Here is a 15,328-nt window from a genome sequence, read left to right on the forward strand (position 1 = left end):
TGTGCCTTCTTTACAGGGTCTCTGCTTTGTGTTGAAAAGGAACACTTAGAGGCAAAGACTCTATTTTCTAACATCAATGAGTTGAGGAGCATTTCTAGGCTCTGTGGAGATTTGTGCAGTAATAAGATTATATTTTATCTGGGCCAATGCCCAAATTATAGTGACCTTTAATTTGATTTGTCCAACCATGACACGTACTTAAATTAAACCACTGCTCCTGGTACTATGTTTTAAGTGGAGGGTATGTAATACCTTAAACTCAGACAGTGCTTTATGACTTACAGAGTACTTTTATTTGTACTGTATTTATTCTCCACAGTCACTATGATGTTGGGTATTATCCCCTTTTAAAATCACAGAAATGGTCAACTAATCTTTTCAGAGTTAATCAGTTTGTCGATACTGGCAGCAGAACCACAGCTCAGAACTAAAACCTCATATCCAGGAAGGACTCCTGCAATTATTCCATGATGTTGCCCATAATTCACAATTTTAAAAAAATCTATTAAACTTAAGCTGATCCTATCTATTTTACAACCATCGTATTTAGTTTGAGGCCAAGGCCCACATCCTGCGTGCTCTGTCAGGCAGATAGAAATCTGATGTCTTAATTTGTGTTCAAGGTTGACTCTTAGGCAGATAACTAGAAAAATAATGTACATGTGCATTTAGAATATTTCAGGCTCGATAATTCAATCCAACACAGTCAGTGGTAGAACTAAGATTTAAATCCAGCAGCTCTTAATAGCAGCATTTTGCTACTTGACAGGTACGAGAGGTTTGATGTCAAGAACACACAGAATGACAAAGATCATTGTAAGGAATTCCAAAAACTGCAGGATCATGGGATACCCAGATATCCATCCCTCTAGGTCCTAGGACTTTCAAAACTGGGGCCTGGTGCAGATCTTCTCTTTGCATACCTCCCCAACCTTTGTTGCTGAATAACATGGTTTGATTCCACCTATCATAGTGTATCTCTGTTTGGCACAGGTTATCTTGTTCCTGCTGATACATTATTGTCTGTCTTACATGCCAACCTCTTGCACGCTCTTTTGCTACCAGGGCACAGGTCTAGTTTTAGAGAACACACAGGGTCAAAGCCACAGAAGGAATGTAGACAAAGAAACTCCCTGATGCTGAGCTTTTGAAGGGGTCTCAGGAGTTGGTGGGTAAGTACAGGCACTTACCTCTATCCAGGGGGGCAGCACTGAGTTCTTGGAGGTAGTGGTCATTGTATCAACTCCATCATTCCAACTCCACCACTGGAATGAGACAGGTCTGGCTGTTCCTCTGTATCCTCGGCACATAGTAGACACTCAATAGATATTTGTTGAATAAATGAAGCAAATGCAGTAATCACTAAGGGTGCAGATTCTTTTCTTTCATCATAGTGCTTTATTGACAGTAGGGGATTTGACTTGCATCCTGAAGAAGTAGATTGAACTCCAAAGGTTTGGTAGATCCAGCGTTACATAGAGCAAAGAGAGGGAGAAGGGAAATAAATTAAGAACTTTAACATAAAGGTTTATCATGTTTAAAATTAGGTTAGTGCCCACATCATAAGGATTCGCCCTAGGTGAATGAAATTATGTGAAATTCACCAAGAAGAAAAATATATTATGGTAAATGGGTACTTACTGAACGAAGGTCCAAGGATGAAAATAAATCAAGAGAAATGTATCGTGAACAGTGGTCAGCTTCTTAGAAGAGCATATAGATTCATCACAATTGTCTTCGGTATTTCCTATTTCCCTACACTTTTCTTACCAAATGTGCTAATACACATGGTCGTGGGCTCAGCACTGATTAGAAAAAAGAGGTGGGAAGTCATGACCAGAGCCATCTTCACCAACATATATTCACAGTGACTCTTTAAATATTCAAAAAAGGAAGAAAAATAACATCAGTCTATGCCTGCTCAGGAGTGTCAGGCACTTTACTTTTGTAGCTTAATCTTTAAACAACCTGGTGAAGTAGGTGGTATATCCCTAGTTTACAAATGAAAACTGAGATCAACAGAATATGCTCTCTCTCCCTCTGTCCATGGGAATTTAATTAAAATACTCAAATTTACAGAGTGAGAGATTTATACAAAGCACATATAATGACCCTGTTGTTAAATATAAATATATATATATATATTTTCCTATTTCTGAGTTTCCCACTTGGTGTGTGTTTAAGTGAGCTAGTAGAAGTGACCTGATGTATGCAAGTGAAATTGGTGTCCGTTGTTCTCATTTACCATAACTGCAGAAAGTCTTTAATTTAGGACCACTTACAGTGGATTCAGTTCCCATCTGTGGTTTATTTTAAGTGAGTTGAAAATGTTATCCTGGACTCTCTGGGTTTCCTCTTCAAAAGAAATGAAGTCCTACACAATTGTTGATGCGCTTTGCTTTGCTTTTTTTGCAGACTACTGTCAGAGGATGTAGGAATGGACATCCCGTTTGAAGAGGGGGTGCTGAGTCCCAGTGCTGCAGACATGAGGCCTGGTGAGAGCAGCATTTGTTCATTTCCTTTGTTGGTATTCTGTATCCCAACGTTTTCATTATTCAGTGAAAGAATTATTTCCTGTGCATCTAACTTATGATTTCAGTGATAGCAGTGAGAGGAAAAAAAGAAATGTGTGATATGAAGGTGTTAGGTTGCATTTGGTTAATTTAAGAGGTGGCTTGAATATTGATGCTCGCTAGTGTGGGCTGCATTTTATCTCCTAGACCACAGCCTTATCTGCCAATGTTTTCAGTTCCTGTAATAATTAGCTACTGTATATTGTACCAAATTCTGACTAATGTCTAAGTTCCCCACATTTACACGTAATTGTAAGAAAGTTTAAAATTGGAAATGTGGTATCAAGAATGCTCAATTTCCTAACTATCAAAACCAAAACCAAGACAACAACAACAAAAAACAACCATCCTACATTTTAGGAGTTTACAACCCAAGGCGTACACAAAAAGCAATTTAATTTTTCAGTTGCAACTTATATGACTCTCTCTGTGTTCCAGGGTCACTCTCTTACATTACACCAACTCCAGGATCATACCAAGATCCTGAATCATGTATTCTCAGCCAAGCCTACAGTGTGGTGGGAAGAGGGAAGGCAATTACATTTGTTTTCTGTTGTAGTATTTGAAATGCATTCTTCAAAATACTAGTCATGTAGCAGATTTCTAAATGTTCTATGGCCAAATATGCTTGGTAACCACAGTATGCTTATTTGAATCTTCCAAGTTCACAATGTACTTTTGAATGATAAAGGCACTGAGGCTATGGTTATCTGATATGGTAAGCAGCTAGTCACATGTGGCTATTTAAATTAATTAAAATTAAAAATAGTTGTTTAAAATGCTCTTCTTCAGTTGCACTAGCCTCATTTCAAGTGCTCAATAGCCACATACAGAACCTTTTCATCATCACAAAGAATTCTTTGGGACATCACTGTTCTGCAAATTCCTGAAATATAGAAACTCAGTGTGGAAACTTACTTGTCAATAGAAACTTTTTTCAAGTAATACATAAAACCATTACCTGGAACAGAGTTTGGGTGATGTTCCATTCAGAAAAGAAAAAGCTTAATGACAAGGAAACAGTGCCAGTTTCTCTAGGACAAGGCCGGAGTCAGAATTCCGGAGTTGAAGGGTATACCAAATGGTCTTCAAAATACTTCATGCTTGGGAATCCTGTCATTTCTGGTTTTAGGTGAAGGCAACAAACTGTATTGTCCTACTCTGCTCTCAAACTGAACACTTCTGTGACCGGATGTGTAGGGTTCTGTTTTGTTTTGTTTTGTTTGTTTTGTTTTTGCCATACCCCAAGCAGTTTTCTAATGAACACCAACTGGGTATCCTATAATTCAGTTCTGACACTATCCACCTTAGGAAATGACAAGGGTTTTAAGACCTCTGTGCCTGGAACCAGGGCCAAAGACCAAAATATATTTCTTATTATACCACAGTAGGGTATCTCTCTACCTTTGTTTTGTTAGCTTAAGCTTGGTTAAAAATGACTTCTCCAGCTCTGCTTCTATTAAATGAAAGGCAGCTGAGCAGCAAGACACATACTACAATGAAAGGAGGGAGCCTACACATAAGATTATCACTTACATTATAGGAACCAATGTCAAGTGAGATTGGCATAAGAGCTGGTGACTGCTTGGGTGAGCTCCAAGAATGTTACCTGGGAGGATACTTCAGCCAGGTAAAGGGCACTGACGATCATATACAGAGTTGTCAGGACCTAAAAGAAGTATTTTGGGAGTGTCTGTGAACATGACAAAGTTCTTAACCTACATTCCATAGGAGTAAAGTCAACACAAACCATTAGAAAATATAGTTGACCCTCTGTATCCATGGTTCCAAATCCATGGATTCAACCAACCACAGAAGAAAAATATTTAAAGAAAAAAAATCGCATTTGTACTGAACATGTACAAACTTTTTTTCCTGGTCATTGTTTCTAGACAACAGAGTGCAACAGCTATTTACTTTGTATTAGGTGTTATTCTAGAGATGATTTAAAGTATACAGAAGGATGTGCATGGGTTATATGTCAACACTACACCATTTTATATCAGGGACTTGAGCATCTGTACATTTTGGTTTCCACCAGGGGTCCTGGAATCAATCCCTTATGGATATCAAGGGACAACTGTATATGTAAGCTTAACTGTTTTTCGTATGCAATATACCCCATGAAAATTTAATTCAATTATTATAGCAATTTCAAGTTTTCAAACTTGAACAGGGAAATTCTAAAAACTAGTTACCTACCCATTTAGCAATAGCTCCTACTTCCTGTTTCTACATGGCCAAGGCCGAGGGGGTTGGGAGGATCCAGTTACTGAGGGCTGCTTTCAAGAAGGGTTTCTAAATCTCATACCAAGATTTCTATCAGGTCTGCTTTTGCTGAAAGGACTTGAAAAATGTTTTCCACTGGGCCCAAACCCCCTCTTGGCAGCCACGTATAGGTTAAGTATCCCTTACTTAAATGCTTGGACCAGAGTGTTTCAGATTTTGGATTTTTTCAGATTTTGGAATATTTGGATTATACTTACTGGTTAAACATCCCAAATTCAAAATTCTGAAATCCAAAATGGTCCGGTGAGTATTTCCTTGACACATCATGTTGGCACTCAAAAAGTTTCAGATTTTGGAGCATTTGGGATTTTGAAATTTTGGATTTAGATTGCTCCTCTGGTTTAATACTTGATGTTGCTGTTCTCTTTCTTCTTTAGAACCTCCTAATTCTCTGGATCTTAATGGCACTCATCCTCGGAGAATCAAGCTCACAGCTCCAAATATCAATCTTTCTCTGGACCAAAGTGAAGGATCTATTCTCTCTGATGATAACTTAGACAGTCCAGATGAAATTGACATCAATGTGGATGAACTTGATACCCCCGATGAAGCAGATTCTTTTGAGTACACTGGCCATGGTAAGTCACTAAGTTGGCAAGGCCAAAGTTAAATGCTAAATAAGTAAAAGATTTTCTAACAGACCTCTCATTTTTGTGCCAGTGGATCCTTTTTGTGATTTCTAGAAGCTTCTGTTTTTACTTCAGGTCATAGGTGACCATGATTGACAGTTTGGAGCCTGACAGAGAACGTGTGGTTCACAGAGGTCCTACATAACCATTGCTCTTTATTCACCCCTACTCTGTGCTAGCATTTATGCTAGGCACGGGGGCTGAGGGAAGACTGTTACATGCTGTGTTGTAAGAAACCCGGGGCTGGGTTTGCAGAGGAAGAGAATTTAATCCGGATGATAAAATTTGAAGAAGAGAAATCAGAGCTTGACAATTTCTTATATAAGTTCCCACTATCTGCAAAGTTCTGTTCCCCAGATCCTTACATGACTGACTCCTTCTCTTTATTCAGATGTTAATCAGATGTCACCTCCTCAGAGAGGTCTTCCTTGACCTCTGGAATCAAAGGTGCATCCCACTTCCCTGCTCCCACTACCTAGTCACTCTCTGTCCCCATATTCATTGTATTTTCCATGTATCACTAATTCAAATTGTATTATTTAACTATTTGTTTGCATCTTTCTGTCTTTCTCTTACCCCTCGAATCTATGCTCCATGAGAGCAAGGACTTTATGTCTGATCCTGCATCTCCAATAAAGTAGGAAGGAAGAAGGGATGGTTTAGGGGGAGTGGGAGAAATGATAAAAAGGAAGACAATTAAAAGTTGTCAGATCATCCAAGACTCACACTCCTGATATGAACATCAGTCTTTAGTTCTTTCTCTTGCTCTATGAAATTTGGTTTAAGAAATATGTACAAATACAAAACATTTGATTTTTTTTTTTTTAATGGCATTATGTAGTTTCTGTTTCAGTACTAGCCAGGGTGGAATTCTCCGAAGTTACAGTGTTTGAAAGTGAAACCGAGTGAGTCTGGGACACAGATATTGCTTTTATTCATTTTAAGAATTCATGCAATCTCAAAAGTAATACGGTGCCACAATTAAGTGATGGCCTGACTTTTAGAGATATGCTAATTCTAGCAGTTCCACTCCTGAAGAGAGTAATTAGAAAAGTCACCAAATTAGCTCATTATTTCAACCAATGGTCATTGAGCTGACGTGAGCAGTGCAGTTCAGAGTCTACCTTGACAGAGCTTAAGGCTTTATTTCCTCAAAAAGGAAATGGCTAAACGACTTGTTTTATAGTCTATTATGCTTAAGTAGAGATTTTTTTTTTCCATAAGTTTTTGGGGTCCAGGTGATATTTGGTTACATGCTTAAGTTCTTTAGTGTAAGTAGAGATTTTATATTGCGTTTTTATCATGTGTGAATTTCTGTAGTTATCTGGGTAGTTGATTCTGTAGGTTGAAATACACAAATAGGAGGTGAAAGAAGGTCTGGAATTTGTATTATTTCCTGTCATCCCAGAGAGTCTTCAGCAGCTCCTCTGTCCATCCCAGTTGCCCCTACCAGCTCCCACTCTTTTCCTGCTAATATAGTGACAAAATCCCACAGAAGACTGTGGCATGATCCTACCGGCCCCTCCCTCGCCTCCGTATTTGCTTCTCTGTTGCCAGGAGAACTTTGTCACACCACATCTGAACCTTTTATTTTTATACATAGTAAAACTGTCAAGCAAAGCACTGGTGGCTGAGCAAGCTGGTAATTAACACTGCCACTTGCTGACATGGCTCTCTTAATGTAGTTGACATAGCTGTGTTGAAAGAACCAGTTTAATGGCCACAACCCTGCTTTTAGGTCTTAAATGCAAAGGACAGAATTGTAAAGTAAGTTGAATTTTTAAATCTACCCTAATTTTCAAATGAAAAGTATATGGTCAGAGGTTTTAAACAAAAACATGAAACTTTGAAAACACAAAGTGCGCCTGAATAGCTATATTTTGTAAACATGAGGACACAGATAAGTGACTGTATAAGAGGGTTAGATTATAAATATGTTTTAGTTCTGAAGTATGAAATAAATGCTTGAACGCAGCCTGTTTCTTAGGTTTCTCATGGCAGCATTTTGAACCAGGCATATACATTCTAAACAAAATAGGGGTTTTTAAGGTATAGTTTTTCAAAAACATTTGGGCCATAATTTATTTTCTTTTAATGAATACTTTTTCATTTATGTTATATTTTTCATGTATATATTTTCATTATATATTTTTCATTATATATTATATATTTTTACTATATATTTTTCATTTATATATTTTTCTTTCTATATTATATACCTCATTATATTATATATTTCATTATCTAGTTTTCATTTATTTCATTTTATAGATGAGAACACTGAAGCACAGAGAAGTTAAGTAATTTGCCTAAGGTCACACAGCTCATTGTTGCCCTTAGCTCCTGGCCCATGCTGCTTCCCAGTGAATATGCTAACAATGAATGGAAAAAAGTCTGTTACTAGATTGGGCTTACATACGTGAAGTCAAAGGTGATAGCTCTTGCTCACCTTTAGGCCTCTTTTTATCCAGTTTTCCTGACTTGGGGACTCTAAAAAAAAAAAAAAAAACAGTAAGAGTTACTGTACCAAATGCCTGAAGGTTTTTCAGGCCTTTACCTGTTTTATTCAGTAGCTGATGACCAAATGCGTCTGCCAGGGTTTTTGCTCACAATGCAATTTTGCTTGTGGAAAATCTGTGAAGCTCACTGTCAAATATATTCAACTGGTCCTCCCTTTCAAGCAGTTTTCTTTAACAGTTGTGTCCAAAGTGTTGGGACATGTAAGTTAAGGTACTGTGAAATAATTAAGGTTTGATGTCCTTTTGTATTTACAAAGTACCAAAAATATCAAAAACACGTAGATAATGATGGACTTGGGAGGTCATTCTTTCATATTAAGAAAGATCTGAGTTTTTTTCTTTTTTAATACTTTAGTTTACTAATCCTAGAAACTTATATCCAAAGGTCAGGAAAAATAATAACTCATTTCTGTTTCCCAAACCAACAACAAAGTTATTTTTACCACCATTCAGATCTTCAGAAAGATATTTTGTAAGGGAAGTGGAAAAATGAAAAATTTTAGACTGAATATTTCTGATAAGAATGTTATAAGAAATCCTCATGTGCTCTTATATTTTTCCTTCTTAGGCTCCCAAGTGATGGTTAGTGACCTCTTCTGAAAGATCTTTTTAAATATTAGCCCCTAAAGGCAGTTTTCTTTTTTTCATAAGGCACCCCAACATCATTTCCAGATAATCAGGGTGTCACTTCATTGAACTTCCCCATCCATGATTTTCCACTATTTTCAGTCTACAGGCAACCAGCTTATAAAATCAATTTTCCATTTTAACTGTCTATATAAATTAATCAAGTGCTAAGTTTATTTTGTTTTATCTGTAAGCAGCCTTATGCCATAATGGTGTTGTCTGAAAGGAGGATTTTTCATTGTATTTTGTATGCTAATATTTTTCTCTCAAATTAACTGCCTGCTTGCTGTTTGTCACCAAAATATTCTAAAGACTTTTTAACAGTATATAGGATATCTTTCCTATAACCAGAAAAGCCTCTAGGAGTACTCACATTAACAAGTGCAAGATTGTGATACAGAAAGCTGTCACAAATGCATGTGCCTCCTGGAAGGCCACAGCTGACATCATCATTAGTTAGTCCATAATGAACACCAACAATGCACCCCCCCACTGTAGTCTGTGTAGCACAAACCATTCAGGAGCTTGTGTGCTATATCATCTCAAAAAGACACGAGCAAATGTTCAAGTTGACTTCTCCCCTATGTACAAGGTTTTGATAGACTCCAACAGTCACTGGGAAGAAAAGCTCATTGTTGAGAAAAGGAGACAAAAAAAAACCAAGTATTTCTTAGTGAAGAAGCATGAGACCAAAAATTAAATTGGGGGAACATCAGGATAGAGAGTTAAATGAGACCTGAATATTTTTGCAAACAGTGGGAAAATGAAGGCTGTGGAGAGGATGGTAATTTATAGTTAGAACAAAAGAATTATGAAGGTCAGGAGGGTTTTGCTAACTCCAGAAAGTCGGTAAAGCTATCTTTCCTTCTTACTAACTTGTATTGTTGACTTCTAGAAATGAACAACTTAAGAAAACTTAATGTAGCCCTAGCTCTTAGATAACTTTTTTCCCTATTTATATCAGCCAGAAGAGGAAGGGAAGGAGGAACACTAGCAACTTGCCGGCTTCCACTCTCTGAAACGTTAGGCATTACACCCCATAAAAACGTTCAGCCCTGGACTTTTACACCAAAACGAGTAATAATGCTATCTTTATAGGAAAATGCTGATAGGAGTGCGTGTGTGTACACATACATACTTTTTTTTTTTTTTTTTTGAGATGGAATCTGGCTCTGTCGCCCAGGCTGGAGTGCAGTGGCCGGATCTCAGCTCACTGCAAGCTCCGCCTCCCGGGTTTACGCCATTCTCCTGCCTCAGCCTCCCGAGTAGCTGGGACTACAGGCGCCCGCCACCTCGCCCGGCTAGTTTTTTTTTGTATTTTTTAGTAGAGACGGGGTTTCACCGTGTTCGCCAGGATGGTCTCGATCTCCTGACCTTGTGATCCGCCCGTCTCGGCCTCCCAAAGTGCTGGGATTACAGGCTTGAGCCACCGCGCCCGGCCCACACATACATACTTTTAACGTAGAGATGCCCTTTCTTACTATGATACCATAATCAAAAACCATGAAAAAAAAGTTAACAGACTCAACTACATAAAAATATTAAATTTATATTTGGCAGGAAAAGATAGATATTAGTTTAAAAGCTAAGCATGCGGTAAGCACAAGGCAAAAAAAAAAAAAATTGCAACATATAACTAAGTTCTGTACAAAAATTCCAACTAGGTTACAGTGAGCTGAATCACACCACTGCACTCCAGCCTGGGCGACTGAGCAAGACTCCATCTCCAGAAACAAAACAAAACAAACAAACAAAAACCTCCAACTAGTTCATAAGGACCACAATAGGAAAGGGGCTTAAAAGGTACCTCCTTGTCTGTAAGAGAGATATAAATAGCCAATAAACAGTGAAAAGTGTTTACCTTCTTTAATAATTAAAGAAATTCACATTAAAACAATGTGATAATTTCCCCTTAAATTGTCAAGGGTTGAAAACTTTGATAGCCTATCATGTTCTTGGCAATGGGGGAAATCCAGCCCTCTCATATATTGTGGTATAGCATATTCAAGAGCAAAAACGTCCCCAAGACTTGACGTGGTTATACCCGCTGACCCAGCACTTCATTGCTAGAAAGTTCCGCTATAGCAATACGTGTACAAATAAGGTAAGACTCCTTCATGCAGATGCTTACTGAAGCAAATTCTTTATAAAGAAACAACAAAAAGAAATAAAACTATATTCCATCACCATGGGATTAGTAAACTACAAGACATCAGCAAAATGGAATACTTGAGGGCTACTCTTAAAAGTTTTCTAACCGTTGAGTTTGTGTGTGTGTGTGTGTGTGTGTGTGTGTGTGTTTTGAGACAGAGTCTTGTGCTGCTGCCAGGCTGGAGTGCAGTGACGTAATCTTGGCTCACTGCAACCTCTGCCTCCTGGGTTCAAGCGATTCCCCTGCCTCAGCCTCCCAAGTAGCTGGGATTACAGATGTGCACCATCGTGCCCAGCTAATGTTTTGTATTTTAGTAGAAATGGGGTTTCACCATGTTGGCCAGGATGGTCTTGATCTCCTGACCTCGTGATCCACCCATCTCAGCCTCCCAAAGTGCTGGGATTACAGGCGTGAGCCACCATGCCCGGCCTTATTGTTGAGTATTAAGCATTCTTTGTATATTTTGGATAACAGTCCTCATCAGATATGTGTTTTGCAAATATTTTCTCCCAGTCTGCAGCTTATCTTCTTATTCTCATTCTCTTGATTTTTCTTTTATATAGAAGTTTTAATTTTAATGAAGTCCACCTTATCAATTATTTCTTTCATGGATCATGCCTTTGGTGTTGTATCCAAAAAGTCATCTTTGCACCCAAGGCCAATTACATTTTTCTCTTCTAAAAGTTTTATAGTTTTGAATTTTACATTTAGGTCTATGATCCATTTTGAATTAACTTTTGTGAAGGATCAAAGGCCTGGGTCCAGAATCATTATTTTACAGGTAGATGCCCAGTTATTCTAGCACTATTTGTTGACAAGACTATCTTTGCTTTGCTGTATTGCCTTTGCTCCTTGTCAAAGATTAGTTGACTATATTTATGTGGTATGTGTTTTACTAAAACCATAGTAAAGAATGTAGTATACAATTTTTTTTTTTTTTTTTTGAGACGGAGTTTCACTCTGTCTCCCAGGCTGGAATGCAGTGGTGCTCGGCTCACTGCAAGTTCCGCCTCCCAGGTTCACGCCATTCTCCTGCCTCAGCCTCCCAAGTAGCTGGGACTACAGGCGCCCACCACGCCTGGCTACTTTTTTGTATTTTCAGTAGAGACGGGGTTTCACTGTGTTAGCCAGGATGGTCTCGATCTCCTGACCTCATGATCTGCCCGCCCCGGCCTCCCAAAGTGCTGGGATTACAGGCGTGAGCCATGGTGCCCGGCCTACATTTATTTTTATTTTTATTTTTATTTTTTTATTTTTTTGAGACAAGGTCTCACTCTGTCACCCAGACTGGAGTGCAGTGGTGCCATCATAGCTCACTGCAGCCTCGACCTCCTGGACTCATGTGATCTTCCCACCTCAACCTCCCAAGTAGCTGGGACTACAGGCACGTGCCAACATATCCAGCTAATTTTTGTATTTTTTGTAGAGACTGGGTTTCTCCGTGTTGCCCAGGACTGGTCTCGAACCCCTGAGCTCAAGTGATCCACCAGCCTTGGCCTTCAGAGTGCTGGGATTTCAGGCTTAAGCCACCACACCCAATCAAAAATGTTTTACATAAGGGGATTTTAATAAAATTTGCGGAAAGTATAACAAAACAACCCTATCTTAACCCCACAGAGATGACCAGGGTAAAGCTGGAGCAGGTCAGAGGGTACCAAACAGGATGAAGAGTATCTGGTGGATGGAAAGTTCACTGGAGGGAAGGGGGATGTGTAGAAGAGCATCAGAATACAAACCTGCTTCAGAATCCAGAGTTCTGAGGGAGTAGAGACCAGACGGGAAATTGAGTTTCAGGAAGGGAGCTAATATTAGCATCCCAGGCATCTACCCCATGTAGGAAGGAAGAAGCAGGAAGGGATTCCAAAGAGATGGGTGGATTTGCACAAGGGACACGACACTTGGCCTGAAGCCAGTGGTTTATGATCTCTGTCCTTGATAAACTGCCGCATGCTGGTGGGAACACAGTGGAAGCCAGAGTGACCCAAGGCTCTGTAGGTGGTGGTAGCTGTTGGTGTTGGCAAAAAAGGCTAGGATTGCTTCCCAACCAAACTTCATTTTGCTATCCAAGTCGTTGGTAATTAGACAATTTTGAAGGTATAATTGCAAATTCTTCCAGATCATAATGGTGGTGTGGTGGCTGCCTTATAGATTACCTCCATTTCCAGGAAATTATCCGAGTTTTTCTTCATTTACTCACTCACCTTCCCAATTTTTTTTGAGTGTTCTGAGTAAGTTTGTAAGCTAAGTAGGGAGCGGGTTGGTGGAAGTGAATATTAAAGGGGATTCAAGGCACAGTTTCTTTGCCCAAGGGACTCACAGTCTCTTTGTAAAATAAATAAGGAGAGTCACACATTCAAGGTACAATGTGATAGATTAGAAGGGCTGAAAAAAGGGAAAGGTTTTGGCTATATTTGTTTAGTAACCATGATCTGAGGCAAACCACTTCAGAGTCAGTTTTTGCATTGGTATAATGACCATTTTAATATCAACTAGTACCTGGTACAAGGTCAATACTTAATACAATAGTGCTGTTGTTGTCATCAAAGTGCCATAGAAAGAAGTGAAATGCAGTGTAAATTCAATGGTGCTTTTCCAGGAATGGAAAAATAACAATGATAATGTCTTAAAATTATTTTGAAGGTTATAAATAATCTTTTCTTTCAGATTACTTAAACATACAAAGAATAACCATCATTAAGCTCTACTAATACTTCTAGTAAAAATGGAAACAATTGCTGCTTAGACTTTTAAAAAATGTATTTTTTTTTTTAATGCACAAGAGTACATTTCTTCCTAGAGAATGCTCAGTAGGCTTTTTTATTGTCTTATGCACCCATCAATTTGGGAATCTTGCGCATTTGGGGTCTTTGAGCATTTCTGGTCTACACAGTTGTTTGTTTCTCGCTTACTATAAAGTCTTTGTGTGGCGTATTTTGAAATAGTACATAGAAAGCAGTATCAAATTTATGTCTAGATGTGCTCCCAATAGGGGGCTCAGCCCAGTTGTGAGAGTCTTAGAGTAGGAGTCTTGGCTTGTAATATCATCAGGATTCCAAGTTGAGGACCCTAAAAGACTCTAAGCACTGAAGAGATGTGACCCCAAAACCACAAGATTTTCTGAGTCTAGTAACAAAGCTTTTCACCCCATTAGAAAGACCTGCAATCTTTACCCCGATCAAGGGTGAGTTGGTCCTGGCTTGTGCACACCTTGGACCACTACCCATGCAAGACAGCTCAAGCTTTGCACCTAGTCTCACCCTCAGCATGACCTTAGCAACGGATGTGGTTGTTCAGTTAATAAAAAAGACTTTATTGAGTGTACTTTATATGGTCAGGATATTGCTAAGCTCTGTAAAGGCTGTAGAAAACAAAGACTTTGATCAGGTTGATTCTGCAGGATGAAACAAAACAAAAGCTGCCCATAGAAGTACTCTGTGTTCATTTAAAAAAGTATTTTAAAGCTTAGCATTTGGCTGTTTAGCTGCCTGCACTATGGAGGTCTTGCTCCTTCAGCCCTGCTCTGTACTTTGTTTCCAGAAGATCCCACAGCCAACAAAGATTCTGGCCAAGAGTCAGAGTCTATTCCAGAATATACGGCCGAAGAGGAACGGGAGGACAACCGGCTGTGGAGGACAGTGGTGATTGGAGAACAAGAGCAGCGCATTGACATGAAGGTCATCGAGCCCTACAGGAGAGTCATTTCTCACGGAGGTAGTCGAGCTCTGCGTGAATCTGGGAAATAGGGAAGGGGCAGCCATTTTATTTAAAATCAGAAAGTGAGTCTAGAGTTCTCTGGAACACGACATCTCAAAGACCCTATTCTAGAGCCCATATTCAGGGAACTATAGAGCTAAGTATATTTCCTCATATTAAATTCAATAAACATTTAAAATCCTACTAGGCAAAGACAACTTTCCCATATAAAACGGGCTTTTCATGCTACATGTCTGATAGCGATCATGTTCTCTGCCAATGTATTGAAAGTCATAGTGGTCTAAGTTAAATGGCTGTTTGTATTCTTACAAGATGGTCTTTTGAATCCTCTTCAGAAGCTTTGGGGATTTTTTTTTAGACTTAGCCTAGTAATTGTTTCCCCTAACTGAAGTTTGCCTTTCTAGACACTACATTAAATCTAGGCCTGACAAGAGCCAAGCCCAGTCAAAGCCTCCACCTGTTTGGTGAGAGACAAGGGAGAGAGAAAAGTGTGTTTGTATTTCCAACACTTTCTTGAGGGCTCCTGGAGCATATGTGGCCTTGATTAATTTGGGATTCACAAAATGTCAGATGAGCGGAAGCAACACATTTAACACTGTCAACTTCAGAAAACATCGACAGCATTTTGATTCTTCTGCTGCATGCCTTCCTTTCCCAAGTCCTGAGGCGCCACTGTAACCACCCAGCTGTTCCAGAAAGAGTGTGAGCTGACGAGGCAGTTGTTGCTGTCTCAGTTCTCTCTTCCTTAATGAGGGCAGGGAAATAAGAGTCTTAGCACTGCTCAAAACACTGCTTTTGTTTTCTATTATAATAAGCAGAAGGCTG

The 15,328-nt window shown here is 39.1% G+C and overlaps 1 protein-coding gene across 16 annotated transcripts in view; it reads left to right on the forward strand.

Moving 5' to 3' along the window:
• Window positions 1–15,328, forward strand: part of PRUNE2 (prune homolog 2 with BCH domain) — a 293,156-nt gene that overhangs the window by 245,438 nt on the left and 32,390 nt on the right. For 11 of the 16 annotated variants that reach the window (XM_009188956.3, XM_009188962.3, XM_009188968.3 and 8 more), the window contains exons 10-12: window positions 2,416–2,495; window positions 5,240–5,440; window positions 14,327–14,500. In XM_009188956.3, the coding sequence (XP_009187220.3) occupies window positions 2,416–2,495; window positions 5,240–5,440; window positions 14,327–14,500 (455 nt within the window). The remainder of the gene's footprint in view (window positions 1–2,415; window positions 2,496–5,239; window positions 5,441–14,326; window positions 14,501–15,328) is intronic. The other 5 variants (XM_009188957.3, XM_009188963.3, XM_009188960.3 and 2 more) reach the window with 1 other exon arrangement.

This window comes from Papio anubis, chromosome 13, assembly GCF_008728515.1.
Source record: "Papio anubis isolate 15944 chromosome 13, Panubis1.0, whole genome shotgun sequence".
Lineage (NCBI taxonomy): Eukaryota > Metazoa > Chordata > Mammalia > Primates > Cercopithecidae > Papio > Papio anubis.